Genomic DNA, 25,795 nt, shown 5'->3' with positions numbered 1-25,795 from the left:
CCACTCTATATGCCTCTGTGTACCGCTCATAGCTTAGTTCTCATTTCTAAGTGAGAATATAGTATTTGGTTTTCCATTCTTGAGTTTCATCACTTAGAATAAGTGAAGTAGCTTCATTGCAATCCCTATCAAAATACCAACATCAGTTCATCCAAGTTGCTACATCCAGCTTCATCCAAGTTGCTGCAGAAGACATTTTGTTCTTTTTTTTTTTTTTTTTTTTTTTGAGACGGAGTCTCGCTCTGTCGCCGGGGCTGGAGCGCAGTGGCCGGATCTCAGCTCACTGCAAGCTCCGCCTCCCGGGTTTACGCCATTCTCCTGTGTAGCTGGGACTACAGGCGCCCGCCACCTCGCCCGGCTAGTTTTTTGTATTTTTTTAGTAGAGACGGGGTTTCACCGTGTTCGCCAGGATGGTCTCGATCTCCTGACCTCGTGATCCGCCCGTCTCGGCCTCCCAAAGTGCTGGGATTACAGGCTTGAGCCACCGCGCCTGGCCTGACATTTTGTTCTTCTTTATGACTAAGTAGTATTCCATGGTGTATATGTAACCACATTTTCTTTCTTTTTTTTTTTTTTTGAGAAGGAGTCTTGCTCTGTCACCCATGCTGGAGTGCAGTGGTGTGATCTTGGCCCCCTGCAACCTCCACCTCCTGGGTTCAAGTGATTCTCCTGCCTCAGCCTCCCAAGTAGCTGGGACAACAGGCACACATCACCACTCCTGGCTAATTTTTGTGTTTTTAGCAGAGACAGGGTTTCACCATATTGGCCAGGCTGGTCTTGAACTCCTGACCTTGTGATCCGCCCACCTTGGCCTCCCGAAGTGCTGGCATTATAGGCGTGAGCCACTGCACCCAGCCACCACATTTTCTTTATCCACTCATTGGTTGACGGGCACTTAGATTGGTTCTATATCTTTCCAATTGTGAATTGTGCTGTGATAAACATATGCATGCACATGTCTTTTTGATATAATGACTTACTTTTCTTTGGGTAGATACCCAGTAGTGGGATTGCTAGAAAGAATAGTAGATTTACTTTTAGTTCTTTGAGAAATCTCCATACTGTTTTCCATGGAGGCTGTGCTGACATTCCCACCAGCAGTCTAAAAGCATTGTTTTTTCACCACATTCAGGTTAATGTCTATTTTGACTTTTTAATAATGGCCATTCTGGCTGGGGTAAGGTAGTATCTCATTGTGGTTTTAATTTGCAGTTCTCTGATGATGACTGATGTTGAACATTTTTTCGTTTCCTGGCCATTTGTATATCTTTTGAGAAATGTCTACTGATGTTATGTGCTCACTTTTTAAATTTTTTTTATTTTTTAAGACGGAGTCTTGCTCTGTCGCCTAGGCTGGAGTGCAGTGGCGCAATCTCAGCTCACCGCAACCTCTGCCTCCCAGGTTCAAACGATTCTCTTGCCTCAGCCTCCCAAGTAGCTGGGATTACAGGCATGAGCCACCACACCTGGCTAATTTTTGTATTTTTAGTAGAGACGGGGTTTCACCATGTTGGCCAGGCTGGTCTTGAACTCCTGACCTCATGATCTGCCCACCTCGACCTCCCAAAGTGCTGGGATTACAGGTGTGAGCCACCGTGCCTGGCCATGTGCCCACTTTTTGATAAGTTTTTTTTTTTCTTCTTCTTCTTGATTTTTTTGTAGATTCTGGCTATTAGTCCTTTGTCAGATATGTAGTTTGCAAACATTTTCTCCCATTCTGTGCATTGTCTGTTTACTCTGATGATTAATTCTTTTGCTGTGCAAAGCTTTTTAGTTTAATTAAGCCCCATTTATTTATTTTTGTTTTTGTTGCATTTGCTTTTGGGGTCTTGGTCAATGTCCAGGCGAGTTTTTCCAAGGTTTTCTTCTAGAATTCTTATGGTTGTCTTTAGTCCATCTTGAGTTGATGTATATGGTGAGTTTTTTAGGTGGTGAGAGATACCGATCCAGTTTCATTCTTCTGCATGTAGCTATCCAGTTTTCCCAGTACCATTTATTGAATAGGGTGTCATTTCCCCAATTTATGTTTTTGAGTGTTTTTTTTTTTTTTTTTTTTTTTTGACGGAGTTTCACTCTGGTTGCCCAGGCTGGAGTGCAATGGTGCGATCTCTGCTCACTGCAACCTCTGCCTCCCAGGTTCAAGCGATTCTCCTGCCTCAGCCTCCCGAGTAGCTGGACTTACAGGCATGTACCACCACGCCCAGCTAATTTTGTATTTTTAGTAGAGACAAGGTTTCTCCATGTTGGTCAGGTTGGTCTCGAGCATGGACCTCAGGTGATACGCTCACCTCGACCTCCCAAAGTGCTGGGATTACAGGCGCGAGCCACCACGCCTGGCCTTGAGTGCTTTGTTGAGTATCAGTTAGTTGTACGTGTTTAGCTTTATTTCTGGGTTTTCTATTCTGCTCTGTTGGTCTATGTATCTACTTTTATACTAGTACCATGCTGTTTTGGTTACTATAGCCTTGTAGTATAATTTGAAGCTGGGTAGTGATGCCTACAGATTTTTTCTTTTTCTTTTTTTTTCTAGACGGAGTCTCACGCTGTCACCCAGGCTGGAGTGCAGGGGCATGATCTCAGCTCACTGCAACCTCTGCCCCCCAGATTTAAGCGATTCTCCTGCCTTAGCCTCCCGATCAGCTGGGATTATAGGCACACACCATCATGCCTGGCTAATTTTTGTATTTTTAGTAGAAATGGGGTTTTTACCATGTTGGCCAGGCTGGTCTCGAACTCCTGATCTCAAGTGATTCACCCACCTCAGCCTCTCAATTTGCTGGGATTACAGGTGTGAGACACCGTGCCTGGCCAGATTTGTTCTTTTTTCTTTTTGCTTAAGATTACTTTGACTATTAGGCTCTTTTTTCTTTGTTTTTGGGTTTGTTTGTTTTTTTTTTGAGACAGAGTCTCACTCTGTCGCCCAGGCTAGAGTGCAGTGGCACGATCTCGGCTCACCACAACCTCCGCCTCCCAAGTTTAAGCGATTCTCCTGCCTTAGCCTCCCAAGTAGCTGGGATTACAGGTGTCTGCCACCATGCCTGGCTACTAATTTTTGTGTTTTTAGTAGAGAGGAGGTTTCACCATGTTAGCCAGGCTGGTCTTGAACTCCTGACCTCAGGTGTTCCACCCACCTCAGCCTCCCAAAGTGCTAGGATTATAGGCATGAGCCACCGTGTCCAGACTATTTGGCTCTTTTTTAGTTCCATATAAATTTTAGGATTGTCTCTTCTAATTCTGTGAAAAATGATGTTGTTATTTTGATAGGAATTGCACTGAATCTGTAGATTGCTTTGGGTAGTATAGTCATTTTCATTATATTGATTCTTCCAATCCATGAGCATGGGATGTATTTCCATTTGTTTGTGTCATCTATGATTTCTTTCAGCAGTGTTTTGTAGTTCTCTTTGTAGAGATTTTTCACCTTTCTGCTTAAGTATATTACTATGTTTAGGGTAGCTTTTTTTTTTTTTTTTTCCCCCAGCTATTATAAAAGGTACTGAGTTCTTGATTTCAGTCTCAGCTTAGTCCTTATTGATGTATAGCAGTGCTACTGGTTTGTAACCTGAGACTGTTGAATTAATTGGTCAAATCTAGGAATCTTTTGGAGGAGTCTTTCGGGTTTTCTAGGTATACAATCATATCATTGGCAGAGGTAGTTTGATCTCCACTTTTCCCATGTGGATACCCTTTATTTCTTTCTCTTTCATGACTGCTCTGGCTAGGACTTCCGGTACTATGATGCATAGAAGTGGTGAGAGTGGGCATCCTTGTCTTGTTCCAGCTCTTAAGGGGAATGAATGCTTTCAACTCATCCCCATTCAGTATGATGTTGGCTGCGGGTTTGTCATATATCACTTTTATTATTTTGAGGTATGTTCCTTCTATGCCTAGTATATTGAGAATAAGTATCTTTTTTAAAAAAAAAATTATTATGGGCTGAGAGTGGTGGCTTGTGCCTGTAATCCCAGCACTTTGGGAGGCTGAGGTGGGTGGATCACTTAGCCCAGGAGTTCAAGACCAGTCTGGCAATATGGCAAAACCCCATCTCTACTAAAAATACAAAATTAGCTGGATGGTGGTGGGCCTGTAGTCCCAGCCACATGGGAGGCTGAGGTGGGTGGATCACTTAGCCCAGAAGTTCAAGACCAGTCTGGCAATATGGCAAAACCCCATCTCTACTAAAAATACAAAATTAGCTGGATGGTGGTGGGCCTGTAGTCCCAGCCACATGGGAGGCTGAGGTGGGAGAATGGCTTGAGTCCAGGAGGCGGAGGCTGCAGTGAGCCACAACCTTGCCACTACACTCCAGCCTGGGTGAGAAAGACAGACCTTGTCTCAAAAAATAAATAATTACTATTATTATTTTTATATAAGGGAATCTCCAAATGAAATCGTGTAATATCAGGCCAAGCATGGTGGCTCATGCCTGTAATCCCAGCACTTTGGGAAGTCGAGGCAGGTGGATCACCTGAGGTCAGGAGTTCGAGACCATCCTGGCCAACACGGCGAAACCCCATCTCCACTAAAAATATTTAAAAAATTAGCCGGGTGTGGTAGCCTATGCCTGTAGTCCCAGCTACTTGGGAGGCTGAGGCAGGAGAATCACTTGAACCCGGGAGGCGGAGGCTGCAGTGAGCCGAGATCATGCCACTGCACTCCAGCCTGGGCAACAGAGCGAGCCCCCTTCTCAGGAAAAAAAAGAAAGACAGAAAAAGGAAATCGTGTAATATCGATGCAGAAGAGCAGTATGGCAGACTGTGGACTCTCCATTTGAAACTTTCAATTTCCTTTTCTGTAAAATGGGGCTGACATCGCCTGCTTCCGGGGAGCCGTGCAGATGCAGATCGCATGGTGAACTGTCAAGTATCTCAGCAATGTAATTTATGACCCATCCTGCCTCCTGCTTTACTGGTTTCCCTTGCGTCTCTCCAGGTCCCTGCTCTAATCTCAGTTTCCCCACTTCTTCCAGGACCGGCAGAGAACAAATGCCAAGAACTCTTGTGCAAGTGTGACCAGGAGATTGCTAATTGCTTAGCTCAAACTGAGTACAACTTAAAGTACCTCTTCTACCCCCAGTTCCTATGTGAGCGGGACTCACCCAAATGTGGCTGACTACCTTGACTTGAAATGCTCCTTCGCACAAGGAAATAAAGCGTCCTCTCAGTAATGAACAATAGCATTCAGTTATTTGCAGAAGGGAACCCAAACCAAGTGATAAAGCCACAATCTTGTGTTTGCTTTCCCAATCCCGGAACTCAGGACTGGAGCCCGTGTGGTTTGCAGTTAAAAGCCGCAAGTCCTGTGCCTATTTTATAAAACTATGACTGTATTTATCACTGTGTTGGGTTTGGTTCCATTTTTGAGGTTCGCTCCATCTTTATGAAAAGGTGGTCTTTGTATTCTAACCTGCTTGGATGGCTGGTAGTCAAATGTGAACCAACGCCTACCATGTGCCTGGCCATGTTTTATGTTCTAGGTTGCAGCAATCAACAAGACGGCCATACAACGCCCACCCGGTGAAGTTCAAGTCCAGTAGCTGTTAGCTAAGAAAGAGTATTCCCTTATCCCACTACACCTTAAAATGTATTTCCTGTCCTGCAGCGGTGGCTCATTTCTGGAAGCCCAGCACAATGATTACAAAAGTGGTACATACTCGTTGCTTTAAAAAAAAAAAAGTACAGAGAAATATAGAGCAGAAACAAAAATCATTCCAGTTCCCACAATTCAGCATAATCTGCTAGGATCTATAGTTTTAAAAATGTAGTTCCAGGCCGGGCGCGGTGGCTCTCGCCTGTAATCCCAGCACTTTGGGAGACCGAGACAGGTGGATCACGAGGTCAGGAGTTCGAGACCAGCCTGACCAACATGGTGAAACCTCGTCTCTAAAAGTACACAAATTAGCCAGGCATGGTGGTGCATGTTTGTAATCCCAGCTACTTTGGAGGCTGAGGCAGGAGAATCACTTGAACCCAGGAGGCAGAGGTTGCAGTAAGCTGAGATCGTGCCATTGCACTTCTGCCTGGGCGACAGAACAAGACTCCATCTCAAAAAAAAATTTTTAAAAAAAGTAGTTCAGATTATACTGTATGATGTTTATAAACTTTTCTCCATGTCATAAAAAATCTTTGGAAACTTCATTTAAAATGTCTGTGTTAGGGTTGGATGAGGTGGCTCATGCCTGTAATCCCAATATCCCAATACTTTGGGAGGCTAAGGAGGGAGGACTGCTTGAGGCCATGAGTTCAAGACCAGCCTGGGCAACACAGCAAGACTCTATCTGTAAAAAACAAAAAAAATTTAGTAAGGCATGGTGGCATGCACCTGCAGTCCCAGCTACTTGGGAGGCCGAGGGAAGATAACTTGAGCCTAAGAGTTCAAGGTTGCATTGAGCTATGATTACATCACTACACTCCGGTCTGGGCAACAGAACAGGACCTTGACTCAAATAAATAAATAAATAAATAAATAAATAAATAAATAAATACATACATACATACATAAATAAATACATAAATAAATATCTGTATTAGATACCATTTTATAGACTGACTGTTTTTGGATATTGGAGCTATTTTGTGTTTCCATTAGTGGCTTGTAAATAAATCTTCACCACTCCCATCCCCATAGCCTATTCCTTAGCACGGATTTGCAGAAATGGCATTTTTGGATCAAAGGATCTGAATATTTTTTGAGACAGGGCTATCACCTAGGCTGGAGTGCAGTGGTGCAATCTCAGCTCATTGCAGCCTCGACCTCCTGGGCTCAGGCAATCCTCACTTCAGCCTCCCAGGTAGCTAGGACTACAGGTGCATGCACTCGCATCCGGCTAGTTTTTATTTTTAGTAGAGATGAGGTTTCGTCATGTTGCCCAGGTTGGTCTCGATCTCCTGGGCCCAAGTGATCTGCCCACCTCAGCCTCCCAAAGTGTTAGGATTACAGGTGTGAGCCACCACACCCAGCCGGGTCTGAGTATTTTATTTTTATTTTGTATTTTTCGGAGACAGTGTCTCATTGTGTTGCCCAGGCTGCCATGCAGTGGCACAATCTCAGCCCACTGCAACCTTTGCCTCCCGGGTTCAAGCGATTCTCCTGCCTCAGCCTCCTGAGTAATTGGGGTTACAGGTACCGCCGCAACACCCAGCTAATTTTTTTTGTATTTTTTTCCCCCCTGGAGACAGAGTCCTGCCCTGTCACCCAGAGCGGGAGTGCAATGGTGTGATACCAGCTCACAGCAACCTCCACCTCCTGGGTTCAAGCAATTCTCCTTCCTCAGCCTCCCAAGTAGCTGGGATTATAGGCGCAGGTCACCACACCTGGCTAACTTTTTATTTTTAGTAGAGACGGGGTTTCTCCATGTTGACCAGGCTGGTCTCCAACTCCTGACCTCGTGATCCAAACTTGGCCTCCCAAAGTGCTGGGATTACAGGCATGAGCCATTGCGTCCAGCCTGGACTATTTTAGACACCCTCTTTAGATGTACCCATCCTGCTATGATTGGTAAGAAGAGGTAGAGGCAGCCTGTGGCCCCTGATCTGAGTGTGCCTGTCCTTCCTGCTGACGATAAGGAGTAAGGTCCTGCCCAGCCTGTTTGCTCTAGGCCATGGCTTTGCCCCAGTCCCTGAGCAAATCTGGGTATTACTCATCTTTGAAGCAGGGTGTAGAAGCAGGTAGGGACAGTGTGGGAGGCCATGGGATGGAGGTGGATGGCCCAGACCCAGCTTTGCAAAGCCAGTCAGCACCAGCTTGGTGAGTTTTGCCAGCCACCCTCCATCTATTCACCTGTAAAGGATACTGGCAACCCCTGGGTAGCATGAGACCAGGGATGTGTAAACACTGCCATGGGAGGTCACAAGCATTAAATAGGTAAAGGTAAGCAACCCTGGGGCTTGATGTGCAAACACAAGCAGGAAAAAACCCATTTTCCCTTAGAGTGGCTCCTTGGCTCAGTATCTGCATCAGGCTGGGGGATTTCAGCGCATGACTAGATTGACTAGATTTTTTTTTTTTTTGGAGACGGAGTCTTGCTCTGTTACCCAGATGGAGTGCAGTGGCGCGATCTTGGCTCAGTGCAACTTCTGCCTCCCAGGTTCAAGTGATTCTCCTGCCTCAGCCTCCCAAGTAGCTGGGACTATAGGTGCGTGCCACTATGCCTGGCCAGGCTAGTCTCGAACTCCTGACCTCAAGTGATCCATTCACCCTGGCCTCCCAAAGTGCTGAGATTACAGGCATGAACCACCATGCTCAGCCCATGACTAGAAGATTCTATCAGGCAATGCAGAAGTTTTGTGTTTTCTAGACAATTGCTTTTTCTCTACATATAGGTTTTATCTGTATAAAAATCTTTATTTTTATTTCAAGTAATTTCTTCAAACTTCCAGATGCAACATTTGAGTAAAATCTTCACTCAAAGATACAAAGGGTTAATTAATGGTTCATGGAGTCACAAGAGAATATTTCGGAGGTAGGCCTATTTCTGCAAGGCCAGTCTTCTGAGATGACATCTCACACCTGCTGTGTTCACATTGGAAGGAAATAAAAGGCCATAGTTCACCTCATTCCATATTTACAATTATAGCACTTGGTGTAATTATACCTGCTGTGTTATACATCAGGATAGGACAGTAAAGATTATACAGTGTGAGGTCAATTTATAAAATATTTCCTTGAATAAAAGGACTATCCTGGAATTTATTTTACAGATGAATTTTTTTTTTTGACAGAATCTCCCTCTGTCACCCAGGCTGGAGTGCAGTGGTTCAATCTCCCTTCCTGCAACCTCTGCCTCCCGGGTTCAGGCGATTTCCAATTCCAAGTAGCTGGGATTACAGGTGCAGGCCATCACACTTGGCTAATTTTTGTATTTTTAGTAGAGATGAGGTTTCACCACGTTGGCCAGACTGGTCTTGAATTCCTGACCTGAAGTGATCTGCCTGCCTCACCCTCCCAAAGTGCTGGGATTACAGGGGTGAGGCATCGCCAAAACAATTTTAAATAACATGGAGGCCACTCAATCTAATGGGAACTGCCCGACATCTCTCTCAATCTCTCCATTCAGAGAAAGGGATCCAGACCTTCAATGATTTCCATAAAGCAAAACAATGACAAGCCCACTGACTACAAGTCTAACCATCATTCTAGGCTCAAACTGAATCCTTTGAGTTTTACTCTGAATCCTAGCAACTCTTCAATAAGACAGAATTGTTGATTGAATTTTGGGTTTTCTTCAGTACTTTTTATGTGCAACTCTCCATACCTATGACAGAATCTTTCTTGTTTTCCTAAACTTGACTTAGAGGACAGGCCAGGCCCCAATAAGCCTGGTCTCGGGCTCTGAGATCTAGGATCCTCTGTCAGTCACTGAGGTTGGGGAGGGGACTGATGTGGCGCCCTTATGATGTCACCCACACTGTGTCCACTGAGGACCCTGAGTCTTGTCAGCCGTCGGGGACTGAGCCTCCTAGTCCCTGTGAGGAAGGCGGCTGGGTGGGAAGGGCCGCTGCTGTGTCAGCCAAACAGACAATCCTCCCTGCGCGGATGTCAGTCCCTGCTGATGCCACCCACAGGCCGACGGGGAGAGGACATGGTTGGAGTGTTTGACATACAAAGCAGCACCTTGTTTTACTGGGGGTAAAAAATAGGAAGTGTGCTCCCTGCCTCACCCCTCTTACGCGTCAAAGCTCAGACGTCAGCGGGACTTGAAGAGTCTCAGCCTGGGCAGTGCCAGTCACAACACCTGGGTTTCCAGCCGCCGGAGTTCCTTGACCACAAGATCAATGTTAATAATTGGGTTAAAGTACAGGGCCCAGTAAAACAAACAGTTGCAAACAAACTGAGGGATGAGGGGCCAGAACATGGCCACAAAAAGCCCCTGCGTTGATACTTTCCAGAAGTGGCTCCACATCCTCTGAGGCACAGTCCTGAAACAAGAAGAGAAGAGGCTGAATCAGAGGCGCTTCTCATGACCACGCCCGGAAGTCCGGCCCCTCGGCCTTTTCTGGGTGCTGGGAAGGGCGTGGCTGCCTGTGCTGAATGTCCTTGTCTTCCGTCCCTGGTGCCTGAGACTTCTGCCTACTCAACCCATCTTTAACTCTCAGGGACATGACCTAGAGGGAGCTTCTTTGTCCCTGCACCAGGCAAGGCCTCCCTGTGACAGCCTCAACTTCACCTGCTTCATCACTTTGTTAACACTTACATAATTTTTTTTTTTCTTTTGAGACAGGGTCTCATTCCTTTGTCCCGGCTGGAGTGCAGTGATGCAAATGTGGCTCAACGGCAGCCTCGACCTCCAGGTCTCGTGATTCTCCTGAGTAGCTGGGACCACAGGCACACATCACCACATCTGGTTTTTCTTTATTTTTTTAGTAGAGACAAGGTGGTCTTGCTATGTTACCCAGGCTGGTCTCAAACTCCTGGGCTCAGGGAATCCTTCCACCTCATCCTCTGGAGTAGCTGGGACTACAGGTGTGCACCACCATGCCCAGTTAATTTTTTGTATTTTTAGTACAGACAGGGTTTTGTCACATTGCCCATCTTGGCCTCAAGCAATCCTCTTGCCTCACAAAGTGCTGGGATTACAGGCATTAGCCAAGGTGCCTGGCCATCTATTTTTTAACATATATATTTTCTTTGTTAGGCTGTAGGTCCTCACAGTATAGACTGTCTTCTTCACCAAAAGATCTGCCATGCCCAGCAGAGAACCAGGAGTACAATAGGGGGATAAATAGGCAAATTGTGTATAAATAAGTGAGTTTGCTAAATGGAAAGAAATGAGGGAGATTCTTTTTTGATTTTTACCTAGTGAGTCACCATGGGAAAGGTGAGAGAGATTGTTGGGTTCTCAGAACCATTCATAAGGCTGCGAGTCACAGAATGTCAAGGTAAAAGGCTGCAAGGGTGGCAGTGTTACTTCTGCCTGTCCCTTTCTTCTGGAAACAGCTTCTAAGGTTTTGGGGTTTTTTTGAGATGGAGTCTCGCTTTGTTGCCCAGGCTGGAACGCAATGACTCAATCTTGGCTCACTGTAACCTCCACCTCCCTGGGTTCAAGCGATCCTCCTGCCTCAGCCTCCTGAGTAGCTGGGATTACAGGCACCCACCACCATCCCTGGCTAATTTTTGTATTTTTGGTAGAGATGAGGTTTCACTATGTTGGCCAGGCTGGTCTCGAACTCCTGACCTCAGGTGATCCACCTACCTTGGCCTCCCAAAATGCTAGGATTACAGGCAAGAGCCACCACACCCAGCAACAGCCTCTAAGTTTTGGGGATTCTCTCTCCTTTGTTCTTTTCCACGTGGTCTGGGTAGGGCTGAAACCAGCCTCTGGTTGTGGGGTGAGCTCATGCCCCAAGCCTGGGGTGGCCCTGCAGGATTGGGGTGATGGATTGCAGTAGGCATGTGACCCAGGCTGGGTCCGTCAGAACAAAGGCGTGGGAACCCTGAGACCTTTTCCAGTGCCACGGGGAAGGAAGTGCTTTCTTTCTGGAGGTTTGTTAAGCTGCACAGATCAAAGTCTGGAGTGGAGAAGCCGAGGGCCCCCACATGAAGAGAGCTGCCTGACGCAGAAAACACAAGAAAGAACAGTGCTGTGAGGGACAGAGAAAGAGCCAGTCCTGGTGACAGCGTTTGGGTCTCAGGGTCCAGTCATGCTTGAAGCCTAAGTTATTATTATCCTAGTTGGTGGCAGATCAGGATTAGAACTCATGCCTACAGAATTTCCCATGAGATCTCTTTATGCTCTACCTTACTGCCATTTTCTATAAAGCACCCTGTGGAGGCCAAAGCAACTCCATATTGGATGCTAATCTGCAATGCTGACTTCTCACTAACTCCGGTTTGGGGGAAGCCTCTAAGATCTCTGGTTTATCTAATGTTTCCTGTGTACGAACACGTATGTCACATAAATCCTGCCCTTAGGTGAAACAGCCTTGATGTTCTCGTACTTACCATAAATCCTGACCCTAAACAATTGTTCTGCACATCCCTTCTGAATGAAGCATGTATGCCTCTTCCCTATGTATACAAGTCCTGGGTCTGGGGATCCACCATCTTGTCTCGCTGCCATCCAAGACACAGATAGGGCTTCTGTTTGCAAGGCCTTATTAAATGTTTCTTTCTGAGAAAATGAATGTGTCAGCTTCTTTCTTCAGTCCCTCAGCTTCCTCTGATTTAGGGGACAGGTTTGCACAGGCCTGCCTACCTTAAAACAGACCCTTTTCTACTCAGTTGCTTATTCCTTGATTATTAAAATCCTTTGACCCCCTCCCCCTGAAATTAAATGGTATATTATTACATAAAGACATATAGGAAAATACTTTTAACAATGAGCACCACAACCCCCACCCCAAAACACAAGGTAATTGTCCTATTCACTGCTTAAGCTGGGTTTCTCAAAGCAGAGTCTGAAGGGTCTGGGTGGACAGAGGATTTATTTCAAGTGTGAGAAATAAAAGATCTTTCCCTCACTTGGTATTTCTTTCCCATCCCCAGTTGTGACAACCATTAATATGTACTTACTTCAGTTCACTTCTTGACCAGATTCTCCAAAAGGAGAATAATTCCAGAACTGAGAGTAACATAGCATTGATGATGAGAAACCGTGATGTCCAGTAATGGACCTCCAGCCAGTCCCAAGCAAACTCGGCAATCAGCTGGTATGGAAGGAAGGAGTATTTGACCAGGAACTCTCTCCACTGCTTCCACGTAGGCTCCTTAAGATCCTTGAAAAATAACACACAGATGCAAAAAGTCATGACGACTGACTTTTACACAAAATATTGTGATGATCAGGCTGGGCACGGTGGCTCACACCTGTAATCCCAGCACTTTGGGAGGCCTAGGTGGGTGGATCACCTGAGGCCAGGAGTTTAAGACCAGGCTGGCCAACATGGTGAAGCCCCATCTCTACTAAAAACACAAAAATTGTCCAGGTGTGGTGCTGTGCGCCTGTAGTCCCAACTACTCTAGAGGCTGAGGCAGGAGAATCACTTGAACCCGGGATGTGGAGGTTGCAGTGAGTTGAGATCACACTATTGCACTCCATCCTGGGTGACAGAGGGAGACTCCGTCTCAGGAAAAAAAAAAAAAAAGAAAAGAAAAGAAATTCTGATGATCACAGTGAGTTCTACATTGATTACAACACACACACACATCCAACAATCTAAAATGAAATTTCCATCCATCAACTCATCTTGTAATAATTAGTCTTTTTTTTTTTTTTTGGAGACAGAGTCTTGATCTGTCACCCAGGCTGGAATGCAGTGGTGCTATCTCGGCTCACTGCAGCCTCCACCTACTGGGTTCAAGTGATTCTCCTGTCTCAGCCTCCTGAGTAGCTGGGATTAAAGGCATACACCACCATGACTGGCTAATTTTTGTATTTTTAGTAGAGACGGGGTTTTGCCATGTTGGCCAGGCTGGTCTCGAAACTCCTGACCTCAGGTGATTCACCTGCCTCTGCCTCCCAAAGTGCTTGGATTACAGGCGTGAATCACTGTGCCCAGCCATAATTAATCTCAAATTAAGTAAATGTTAGCAAAAAGGTTGAAATGAAATGCTTGTCACATAATTATGAAAGCTCAGAAATACAAATCTAAGCATGAATTATGAATAAATAGAAATAAATTTAAATTAACCAGTGTTTTATTCTCCCATCACTGCATGGGTAGCTTGAACCATTTCCTAAATTCAACATTGGCTATGGTAGAATAATGGTAGTTTGTGGGAAAATTACAAACACTCCCTTCTCCCTCCAAAAAAAGGTAAATTTTGTGGTGGCAGGAGGAAAAGCTTTCCAATTACAGATATTAGCAGATAAAAAATTAGCCTGATGAACAAGCAGAGGCTGTTGGAGCTCATTAAAATTGAAGGGTTGGGTGCCAGGTGCAGTGGCTCATGCCTATAATCTCAACACTTGGGGAGGGCGAGGTGGGAGGATGGTTTGAATTGAGTAGTTCGAGACCAGGCTGGGCAACCCTGTCTGCAAAAATGGTGAAATCCTGTCTCTGCAAAAAATGCAAAAATTAGCTGGGTGGTGGTGCTCGCCTGTAGTCCCAGCTACTTGGGAGGCTGAGGTGTGAGGATCGCTTGAGCCCAGGAGGTCGAGGCTGCAGTGAGCTGTGGTTGTGCCACTGCCCTCCAGCCTGGGACAAAGAGTGAGACCCTACCTCCAACAGTCAATCAATAAATAAAATTAAAGGTCAGGGTCTCTGCACAGCCAGTCTGGTGAGGTAAACAGCAAGTGAAGACGGGGTAATGAGAGGAGGAATGTGCAAGGGATCTGATTAACAGGCTTCAAACTATATTCAAGGCTGAAAACAGTTAGCCAGACACTTGATTGTAGTGTTTACAAGGATCTTTGGGGAAAAAAAAGGATCGCTGGAGATTTCAAAATTGTTTTATTATTTATGGGTGTGGATTATACTTGATGATTCCTCTATCCATGTGACTTGATATGAACAGGTCAGGACTGGCCTCAAGAGAAGCAAAGCAAAAGATATTACTCTCAAATGACTTACCAGACATTCTGAAGGAGTTCATGGGTTAAACTGAAGAAACATGGCACCCATGGTGGGTAGCAATCTCTGCAAATAACTCAACGGGGGAATAATTTTACTCCAGGCACTGTGCAGACCTACCAGAAGCTTGGTGACGATGTCCTCCCCAGAGCTGTCTTCTTGCAGAGGGCAGATGGTGTGGATGAAGGGTAGGAAGGTGTCAGTGTAGTCAAACAAGTACAGGTAGAGCAGACCCAGCCTGGGGGAGCTCTTGAGGGCGTACAGCAAGAACAGAGACCTGCCTGGGTTCACAGCCTGCAGAGGAGAAGAGTACAGGGCCACATTACAACCATAGTGGTCAGCTGCCCACCCACGCCCCTTCCCATCTCTAGCTTGCTGCCATCAGCCTTTTTGCATGGTATGTACAATGCATGAATGAGTGAATGGCAAGAAGAGGTCAAGTGATCCACATTTTGGGTTACATTGTATAAAGATCCGATCTTGGCGGGGCATGGTGGCTCATGCCTGTAAATCCCAACACTTCGGGAGGTTGAGGTGGGAAGATCACTTGAGGTTAGCAATTTGAAACCAGCCTGGCCAATATGGTGACATGCTGTCTCTACTAAAAATACAAAAATTAGCTGGGCATAGTGGCGCATGCCCTGTAGTCCCAGCTACTTGGGAGGCTGAAGCTGGAGAATCACTTGAACCCGGGAGGTGGAGGTTGCAATGTGCCGAGATTGCGCCACTGCACTCCAGTCTATGGAACAGAGAGATGTTCCAGCTCAAAAAAAAAAAAAAAGATCCAATCTCTAGCTATAGCTGGGGGAGGGTTGAAAAGCATACTCTTGCACCCTCCTTGCAGAATATAGCCTTTTTAAAAAGCTATTTTGAAAAAGGTATCAAAAAGCCTTAAAATTGTTTAATTCAATCAGTCTGTAAGTGGGCACCACTTAATGCAAAGAATCCGAAATACAGACTTTATATACAAGATGTTTAGTACTGCATTGAGTATAATAGTGAAACCAGTGAAATCTATGGTTACAGCAGATTCTTAACATGGAATTCACAGTCATTTTCATTTTCTTCACTTTTGTAAATCAAGTTTTACTACAGTAAATGTTTACTTCCTTATTATAAAAGTAACTGAATAGATGACTCAGGCTAAGCACGGTGGCTCACACCTGTAATCCTAACACTTTGGGAGGCAAGAGGATTGCCTGAGGCCAGGAGTTCAAGACCAGCCTGAGCGACAAAGCAAGACCCTGTCTCTTAATTTTTTTAATTTTTTGAGACAGAGTCTCGCTCTGTCGCCCAGGCTGGAGTGCAGTGGTGCATTTTTGGCTCACTGCAACATCTACCTCCTGGATTCAAGCAATTCTCCTGCCTCAGCCTCCCAAGTAGTTGGGATTACAAGTGAGTAATGCCACGCCTGGCTAATTTTTGTACTTTCAGTAGACACAGGGTTTCACTATGTTGGCCAGGCTGGTCTCGAACTCCTGACCTCAGGTGATCCACCTGCCTCGGTCTCCCAAAGTGCTGGGATTACAGGTGTGAGCCACCATGCCCAGCCTAAGACCTTGTCTCTTAAAAAAAAAAAAAGGCCGGGCGCAGTGGCTCACACCTGTAATCCCAGCACTTTGGGAGGCGGAGGCAGATGGATCACCTGAGGTCAGGAGTTCGAGACCAGCCTGACCAATATGATAAAACCCCGTCTCTACTAAAAACACAAAAATTAGGTGGGCGTGGTGGCAAGCGCCTGTAATCCTAGCTACCCGGGAGGCTGAGACAGGACAATCACTTAAACCCAGGAGGCAGAGGTTGCAGTAAGCTGAGATCTTGCCATTGCACTCCAGCCTGGGTGACAAGAGCAAAACTCCGTCTCAAAAAAAAAAAAAAAATTCATTTATTTGATTCTTAGTAGCATCAAAATAAAATGAGCACTTTACCACAGAAGATATAAGGATGGCAAATAAGCATGTGAACGCAAATTAAATGAGAAATGCAAATTAAATCCCCAGTGCCCAGTGGAGATCACTGCATCCTTGTTGGAATTGGGAGGGCTGGGAGGGAGGGCTTAACAGGGGCAGGAGGAAACTTCTGGGAGTGACTGAGATGTTCCCCATCTACATTGTGATGATGGTTTCATGGGTGTGCATATGTCAAAACTTATCACATCATACACTTTAAGTAGGTGTACATCAATTTTACCTCAACAAAAACTGTTAAAACATTCAACTTACCTGATGCTATGAATAACTTGCTATTAGATTTTTTTTAAAGTGTGATGATTGCATTTTTAAAAAGATTCTTTCTCTTTAGAAATGCATACTACAGAAGCCGGGCGTGACGGCTCACACCTGTAATCCTAGCACTTTGGGAGGCTGAGGCAGGCAGACTGCCTGAGGTCAAGAGTTCGAGACCAGCCTGACCAACATGGCGAAACCCCGTCTCTACTAAAAATACAAAAAAAATTAGCCAGGCATGGTGGTGGGCACTTGTAGTCCCAGCTACTCAGAAGGCTGAGGCAGGAGAATTGCTTGAAACTGGGAGATGGATGTTGCATTGAGCTGAGATTGTGCCACTGCACTCCAGCCTGGGTGACAGAGCGAGACTTGGTCTCAAAAAAAAAAAAAAAAAAAAAAAAAAAAGAAGAAAGAAATGCATACTACAGTATTTAGGGGTGCAATAAGATGATGTTCGGGTATGCTTTAATATAATCCCGGGTTTGGGGTGTAAGTAGAGGGGTAGTAAGGAAGTAGGAATGGCCATGAGTTGGTCATCACTGAAACTGGCTCTGAATACATTTGTCCCTTTATTTTTGTTTAAATCTGATATTTTCTTTTCTTTTTTTTTTTTTTTTTGAGACGGAGTCTCGCTCTGTCGCCCAGGCTGGTGTGCAGTGGCCGGATCTCAGCTCACTGCAAGCTCCGCCTCCCGGGTTTAAGCCATTCTCCTGCCTCAGCCTCCCGTGTAGCTGGGACTACAGGTGCCCGCCAACTCACCCAGCTAGTTTTTTTTTTCTATTTTTTAGTAGAGACAGGGTTTCACCGTGTTAGCCAGGATGGGCTCGATCTCCTGACCTCGTGATCCACCCGTCTCGGCCTCCCAAAGTGCTGGGATTATAGGCTTGAGCCACCGCGCCCGGCCTATATCTGATATTTTCTAAAGTGATTTTAAGAAAATCTAAAGATTTTAAGAAAAGATCCAACTAGTGAAATGGCAGATTTCCAAGTCTGGGGCAAGAAAGGTACAGGACTAACCTGACCATCTTGACACATGAGAAGGGAAACTATCAAACACCAGTGAGGTCACATCAAAAGAACTCACTAAGGTCAGGCATGGTGGCTTATGCCTGTAATAAAAGCACTTTGGGAGGCCAAGGTGGGAGGACTGCTTGAAGCTACGAGTCTGAGACAAGCCTGGGCAACAAAATGACACCTCATTTCTATTAAAAAAAAAAAAAAAATTAGTCAGGCATGGTGGTGTGTGCCTGTAATCCCAGCTGCTAGAGAGGCTGAGATGGGAGGATCACTGGAGCCCAGGAGTTTGAGGCTGCAGTGAGTCATGATCGTGCTACTGCACTCCAGCCTGGGTGACAGAGCAAGACCCATCATTTTTTTTTTGAGATGGAATCACTCTGTCGCCCAGGCTGGAGTGCAATGGTTCACTGAAACCTCTGCCTCCTGGGTTCAAGCAATTCTCTCGCTTCAGCCTTCTGAGTAGCTGGGATTACAGGCGCGCGCCACCACACCCAGCTAATTTTTGTATTTTTAGTACAGATGAGGTTTCACTATGTTGGTCAGGCTAATCTGGAACTCCGTCCTGACCTCAGGTGATCCGCCCACCTCTGCCTCCCAAAGTGCTGGGATTACAGTCATGAGCCACCGCACCCGGCCCCATCTCTTAAAAGAGGGCTCACTAGCAAGTATATTCTACCTCAATTAAAAAGTTAAATTAAACAAAAAACAAAAAACAAAAAAAAAAACCACTCAGAAAATAATTTGAGGAGGCTCCTACTCAAAAAAGGATAATTTGAGCATCAACAAGTATAATCACTAAAATATACTGAAACACATCAAGAATGCTAAAATCCTGCTTACGATCCTGAAGAAAGAAAGTGGCCACCTTTAGTAGACAGTAGTGAACCAGGTCACTATTCTGAAACTGACAAATAAAAGGAAAGCATCAAGCATACTTTCTGGTACAAACTATATTCAGGGTAATCAAAGGATGAGGAAAAATTTCTTTTCTTAAAGATTTATTTCAGCTACTAAATGAAGAAGCAATGAGAGAATTATATTATCACTGGTTTGTAACCCTAATGACAGATCTAAACAATCATGATCACAGGGCTGCTGCCATCTGTTAAAGAGAGCACTGGATGTTATGAGCCTCTTAATGAAACAAACCACCACCACCTTTGAAACAGTCTTGGCAACCTTGAACCAAAGTAAGTCTCTAGATCTAACTACCAGATTTCTGGATATATAGGGGGCAGAGGGGCCTGCTAAGTGACACCACACAGAAAATCAGCTAAATTCAAAATGTGGAACAGCCTATGGGACAAAATGATCTAGTTTCTTTGTTGAAATAAATGTGGGGTAACAAACAGAGGTAGAGAGAATCCATAAACTAAGAGACTTAAGAGACTAACAACTAAAGACAGACCTTGTTTGGACCCTGATTGCAACAAACCTACTTTAAAGAAAAAGTGAGATATTTGAAAGTTGACAAGTAATTTAATAATATCAGAGAATTGGCCGGGTGCAGTGGCTCATGCCTGTAATCCAGCACTTTGGGAGGCCGAGGCGGGTAGATCACCTGAGGTCAGCAATTTGAGATCAGCCTGGCCAACATGGTGAAATCCCATCTCTACTAAAAATACAAAAAATTAGGTGGGCATGGAGGTGCACACCTGTATTCCCAGCTACTCAGGAGAGGAGGGGAATCGCTTGAACCCGGGAGGCGGAGTTTGCAGTGAGCTGAGATCGCGCCATTGCACTCCAGCCTGGGCGACAAGAGCAAAACTCCATCTCAAAAAAAAAAAAAGGCCGGGCGCGGTGGCTCAAGCCTGTAATCCCAGCACTTTGGGAGGCTGAGACGGGCGGATCACGAGGTCAGGAGATCGAGACCATCCTGGCTAACACGGTGAAACCCCGTCTCTACTAAAAATACAAAAAAAAAAAAAAACTAGCCGGGCGAGGTGGCGGGTGCCTGTAGTCCCAGCTACTTTGGAGGCTGAGGCAGGAGAATGGCTTAAACCTGGGAGGCGGAGCTTGCAGTGAGCTGAGATCCGGCCACTGCACTCCAGCCCGGGCTACAGAGCAAGACTCCGTCTCAAAAAAAAAAAAAAAAAAAAAAAAAAATTCAGAATTAATTGGTGGAGGGGTGTACAATGGTGATATTGTAATTTTGTCATTTAAAAAGTCTTTAATTTTCAAGCAGGACATGGTAGTGATACAGGAGTTAAGAAGAAATTACTTAGGCAGATAGTGAGGGTACCGGAGTCCTCAGTAAGGTTTTCCTTTTAATGAATAGCAGCCTCAAATAATTTTCCTTTCTAACAAACAGCAGCCTATAAAATGGAACTGCAAACATAGATGCTGGCAGTCATATCAATCATGTTCAAGATAGTGGCTCCATCTTCCCTTCTCTTTGTCAGTCACGTGTACAGTACAGTAAGGAGCAGACAAGATAGCACCAGCCAAAGTGACAGAAAGTTAATTTGCACAATAAGATTAGGGTGGGGTGGCCACCCTTCCTGTGTACTACAGAAACATCATACTTGATCGAACCAATCAGTGAGCCCTATGTAAATCAGACACCGCCTCCTCAAACCTGACTAAAAAATCCAGCACATCTACTGCTCACCAGTCTTTTCCTCTTAGAAGTCCCCTCTCTCACACTAGAGACAGAGCTGTTTTCCTTTCTCTTACTTTTGCCTATTAAACCTCTGTTCAACTCCTCTTGTGTGTCTGTGTCCTAAATTTTCCTGGTGCAAGATGACAAACCCCAGTTTTTTTTACCCCAGACAATGTAGCTGCTTCAGTAGCCTTTGCCTGTAGTCCCAGCTACTTGGGAGGCTGAGGTAGGAGGATTGCTTGACCAGGAATTTGAGAGCAGCCTGGGCAACACAGTGAGACTCCTTTTCAAAAAAGAGTTTTTTTTTTTTTTTTTTTAGAGATTAATGCTGAAATATTTACCTATGAAAAATATGGCAGCTTGGCTGGGCACGGTGGCTCACGCCTGTAATCCCAGCACTTTGGGAGGCTGAGGAGGGCAGATCACCTGAGGTCAGGAGTTCAAGACTAGCCTGGTCAACATGGTAAAACCCTGTCTCTACTAAAAATACAAAGTTAGCCGGGCATGGTGGCACGTGCATGTATTCCTAGCTACTCTGGAGGCTGAAGTATGAGAATTGCTTGAACCTGGAAGGCAGAGCTTGTAGTGAGCTAATGTCACACCATTGCACTCCAGTCTGGGCAACAGTGAGACTCTGTCTCAAAAAAACAAAAACAGGCCAGGTGCGGTGGCTCACGCCTGTAATCCCAGCACTTTGGGAGGCCGAGGCGGGCAGATCACGAGGTCAGGAGATCAAGACCATCCTGGCTAACATAGTGAAACCCCGTCTCTACTAAAAATACAAAAATTAGCCAGGTGTGGTGGCAGGCACCCGTAGTCCCAGCTACTCGGGAGGCTGAGGCAGGAGAATGGCGTGAACCCAGGAGGTGGAGCTTGCAGTGAGCTGAGATCGCACCATTGCACTCCAGCCTGGGCGACACAGCGAGACTCCGTTTCAAAAAAACAAAACAAAACAAAACAAAAAAACAAACCAACAACACAAAAAATAACAAACATTCTATTTCAGGAACTCCACATGTATTCTTTACGATATTTGAAACTAGTTATTAAGGTAATACATGCACATAGTAAACAAGCATTTTTTCTTTTTTTTTTTTCTTTTGAGACAGTGTCTCACTCTGTCACTCAGGCTGGAGTGCAGTGACACCATCTCAGCTCACTGCAACCTCCGCCACCTGAGTTCAAGCACTTCTGCCGTAGCCTCCTGAGTAGCTGTACAACCACACCTCACTAATTTTTGTATTTTTAGTAAGACGGGGTTTCACCATGTTGGTCAGTCTGCTCTGGAACTCCTGGCCTCAAGTGATCCACCCACCTCGTCCTCCCAAAGTGCTGATATTACAGGCTTGAGCCCAACATTCCTTATGAACACAAAGTCTTTGTTCCCTTTTCCAGTAGCTGCCTACATGGGTGTGCCTTATTTATTCAACTTGTTCCTAATGAGGGGTACTTAGGTTGTTTCCTACTCCCTGCAATTACCAACAATGCTACAGTGAATAACTTGTTTAATGACTTTCTGTTAATCAAATATTGGAGTCACACAATGACCCTCTAAGGTTATTTACCCAGGAGGACACAGGCAAGGAGAGGCGCAGGTACTTGCTGGTGTTCCAACAGGTGGTGTGTCTTGAAGGAGCTGGCCCAGGCAGGCTAGTGCCAGGGTCTTACTTTGTTTTTTTCTGAAACAGGGTCTCACTCTGTCACCCAGGCTGGAGTGCAGTGGCTTGATCATGGTTTACTGCAGCCTCAGCCTTGCAAATGGCTGGCACTACCACACTCAACTAATTTTTTTTGTGTGTGTACTTTTTGTAGAGATGGGGTCTTGCCATGTTACCCAGGCTAGTCTTGAACTCCTGGGCTCAAGCAATCCTCTCACCTCAGCCTTCCAAAGTATTAGCATTATAGTTGTGAACCACCATGCCCAGCCCACAGCATTACTCTTTTTGTTTCTGTTTTTTTTTTTTTTTTTTTTTTTTTGAGATGGAGTCTTGCTCTGTCCTCCAGGCTGCAGTGCAGTGGTGTGATCTTGGCTACTGCAGCCTCAACCTCCCAGGTTCAAGCATTTCTCCTGCCTCCAAGTAAATAGACCTACAGGCATGCGCCACCACACGCAGCTAATTTTTGTGATTTTAGTACAGATAAGGTTTCACCATGTTGGTCAGGCTGATCTCAAACTGCTGACCTCAGGTCATCCCCCCTGCCTCGGCATCCCAAAGTGCTGGGATTACAGTTGTGAGCCACCACGCCCGGCCCAGAGCCTCACTCTTGATCACCATGCTGTACTGCCTCCATTCCAAGTGCAAAGGAGTGAAATGCTGGCTTAAAGAGCAGATGCGGTTTAAACTGAAATGTTATTGACAAATTGTCGTCCAGTGATATTCCAACAATTCAAGGTCCCCAAAACACATAAGCATCTCTTTCCTTATTTGTTTGTAAAACAGGCTGGGTGCAGTGGCTCACGCCTGTAATCCCGGCACTTTGGGAGGCTGAGGTCAGAAGGTGGGCGGATCACCTGAGGTCAGGAGTTTGAGATCAGCCTAGCCAACATCCTGCAACCCCATCTCTACTAGAAACATAAACATCAGTTGGGCATGGTCGCGTGTAACTGTAATCCCAGCTGCTCGTGAGGCTGAGGCAAGAGAATCTCTTGAACCTGGGAGGTGGAGGTTGCAGTGAGCCAGAAAAAAAAGAAAAGAAAAAGAAAAGAAAGAAAGGAGAGGGAGGGAGGGGGAGAGAGAGAGAGAGAGAGAGAGAGAGAGAGAGAGAGAGAGAGAGAGAGAGAATTAGCTGGGTGGGGTAATCCCAGCTACTCTGGAGGCTCAGGTAGGAGAATCACTTGAACCTGGGAGGCAGAGGTTGCACTGAGCTGAGATTGCGCCACTGCACTCCAGCCTGGGCGACAGAGCAGGACTCTGTCTCAAAATAAAATAAATAAATAAGTAAATGAACAGTCAAAAATAAAAAAGAAAATCCTGAAATTAAAAAACAAATTAACAAAATATAAAAATAAAAAGCAAAAAAAAAAAAACAAAAAAAACCTACAAAAATAAAAATCATTAAAGTGTTCACCTTATATTCCCAGAGATTCTGGGGGGGCTTCATGCCTAATGCTTTGACACGTTCTAGCTCCATGAGGATGGCTCTCCTGTGGCTGCTGTTTTCTATGGTATATGGCGTCTTGGAAAATTCTTCCTCTGTCAAAGTTAAAAGCAACCTGTGGAGGGATAGGAGAAGATTTATTTTGCGATTATATACTAGAAGCAAACTCTCTACACTCAAGAGTTCCTTTTTATCAACATAAATACTGTAGGCTTGAGACATTTCACATTTAACAACATCAATAGCAGCAAATAATTGAATGCTTACTATTTACAAGTGACCATCTGTAAATACTTTCATAAGTCATCACTGATCCGTATAACAATTATTCAGGGTAGGTGGCATTTTGCTGCTTTTGTAGATCAGAAAACTCGCTTTGGCTGGGCGTGGTGGCTCATGCCTATAATCCCAGCTCTTTGGGAGGCTGAGGCTGGCAGATCACTTGAAATCAGGTGTTTAACACCAGCCTGGCCAACATGGTAAAACTACGTCTCTATTAAAAGTACAAAAATTAACGCACACCTGTAATCCCAGGCACTTGGGAGGCTGAGGCATGAGAATTGCTTGAACCTGGGAGGTGAAGGTTGCAGTGAGCTAAGATCTCGCCACTGCACTCCAGCCTCCAGCCCAGATGACAAAGTGAGACTGCATCTCAAAAAAAAAGGAAAAAAAAAAAGAAAAAAGAAAAGAAAACTCACTTAGAGAAATAAGGTGACTTTCTCAAGGCATTCCTAGGTCTGTTTTGTTCCTAAGCCTTTGATCTTTCAGTTATATGCTCTGATCTCTCACGTATTACTCTATTTTTAAAACTGTGTGTACGTATAGGAAAAATTAGAAGGAAATCCAATAAACATTACAACATTAAGAAGAGTTCGCACTTTGGGAGGCTGAGGCAGGCGGATCACGAGGTCAGGAGATCAAGACCATCCTGGCTAACATGGTGAAATCCCCGTCTCTACTAAAAATACAAAAAATTAGCTGGGCATGGTGGCAGGCGCCTATAGTCCCAGTTACTCGGGAGGCTGAGGCAGGAGAATGGCGTGAACCCGGGAGGTGGAGCTTGCAGTGAGCAGAGATTGTGGCATCACGCTCCAGCCTGGGCGACAGAGCGAGTACTCCGCCTCAAAAAAAAAAAAAAAAATAATAATAATAGTTCTTAGATGGGCACAGTGGCTCACACCTATAATCCCAGTGCTTTGGTAGGCTGAAGCAGAAGGATCACTTGAGCCCAGGAGTTTGAGACCAGCCCGCATGACATAGTGAGACCCTGTCTCTCCAAAAAAATTAGCCAGGCATGGTGGCATGCCCCTGTCGTTTTAATTACTTGGGAGGCTGAGACAAGAGGATTGTCAAAGCCCAGGACTTTGAGGCTGTAGTGAGCTATGATATTGCTACTGCACTCTAGCCTTGGTGACAGAAAGGGATTCCGTCTCTTGAAGAAAAAAGGGTAGTTGTTTTAAGGTAGGGATTTAATTTAATAAAAAGTATTGGAGATCCTGTATCTGCTTTCCTCATCAGAAAACACAATTTCTGGTCGGGGGCGGTGGCTCATGACTGTAATCCAGCACTTTGGGAGGCTGAGGTGGGTAGATCATCTGAGGTCAGGAGTTTGAGACCAGCCTGGCCAACGTGGTGAAACCTGGTCTCTACTAAAAATACAAATTAGTCGGGCGTGGTGGCATGCACCTGTAATCCCAGCTGCTCGGGAGGCTGAAGCAGGAGAATTGCTTGAACCCAGGAGGTGAAGATTGCAGTGAGCCAAGATTGTGCCATTGCACCCCAGCCTGGGTAACAAGGGTGAAACTCTGTCTCAAAAAATAAAATAAAATAAAATAAAATAAAATTTAAAAAAAAAGAGAAAACACAAATTCTCCTCCACAGTGATTCATCATGAAAAACATCACCATAAGCTGCATATGCAACTACTGGTTGAGTAGTGTTAATTGATGGTCCTTTTATGGGTAATTTGGTGATGCTTATTAAATTTGTAGATTTATTACCTTTGGCCCAGCAATTCCAGTTCCAGGAATTTGTCCTCTAGAAAACCATGTAAAAATAAAAAATACATTGTACTAACTAGGTAGAGAAATTTTTATACCATAATTTTGGGGGAGGTGAATTTCTATATAAAGCTAATTAAAGTAGGAGTATGTCATTTCCTCAAAACAGAGTCGTGTTGAAAACTGGGTGGAGAGGAGGGAAAAAGTCACTGGAGTAGGAGGGGTGGCAGTCAGGCAGTCAGGCAGCCAGGCAGTGGGTGAAGTGGGTGTCTGAAACAAATGAATTAGGGAGAGCGGATACTCTTATCACTGTGTGATGTTATGTGTAACATCCTTAGGGGG

The 25,795-nt window shown here is 45.1% G+C and overlaps 2 protein-coding genes across 10 annotated transcripts in view; one reads left to right on the top strand and one right to left on the bottom strand.

Moving 5' to 3' along the window:
- The window catches only part of LOC717517 (group 10 secretory phospholipase A2), a 32,422-nt gene extending 20,304 nt beyond the window's left edge, over positions 1–12,118 (top strand). For 2 of the 3 annotated variants that reach the window (XM_077987111.1, XM_015125654.3), the window contains one exon: positions 4,970–5,174. In XM_077987111.1, coding sequence (XP_077843237.1) covers positions 4,970–5,112 — 143 coding nt within the window. In that variant the 3' untranslated portion in view covers positions 5,113–5,174. Of the gene's footprint in view, positions 1–4,969; positions 5,175–10,219 lie in introns of those variants that run through there. The other variant, XM_077987112.1, reaches the window with a different exon arrangement.
- BFAR (bifunctional apoptosis regulator) overlaps positions 8,323–25,795 on the bottom strand; it is a 42,489-nt gene continuing 25,016 nt past the window's right edge. For 5 of the 7 annotated variants that reach the window (XM_015125601.3, XM_077983950.1, XM_028840570.2 and 2 more), the window contains 4 exons: positions 23,424–23,568; positions 14,631–14,804; positions 12,511–12,713; positions 8,323–9,917 (listed from right to left, as the gene is read on the bottom strand). In XM_015125601.3, coding sequence (XP_014981087.1) covers positions 9,725–9,917; positions 12,511–12,713; positions 14,631–14,804; positions 23,424–23,568 — 715 coding nt within the window. In that variant the 3' untranslated portion in view covers positions 8,323–9,724. 7 annotated transcript variants of the gene reach the window in all.

Source organism: Macaca mulatta, chromosome 20, assembly GCF_049350105.2.
Source record: "Macaca mulatta isolate MMU2019108-1 chromosome 20, T2T-MMU8v2.0, whole genome shotgun sequence".
NCBI classification, from domain to species: Eukaryota; Metazoa; Chordata; class Mammalia; order Primates; family Cercopithecidae; genus Macaca; species Macaca mulatta.
Note: the sequence above shows the minus strand (reverse complement) of the source record. Positions and strands in the feature narration are given on the sequence as shown.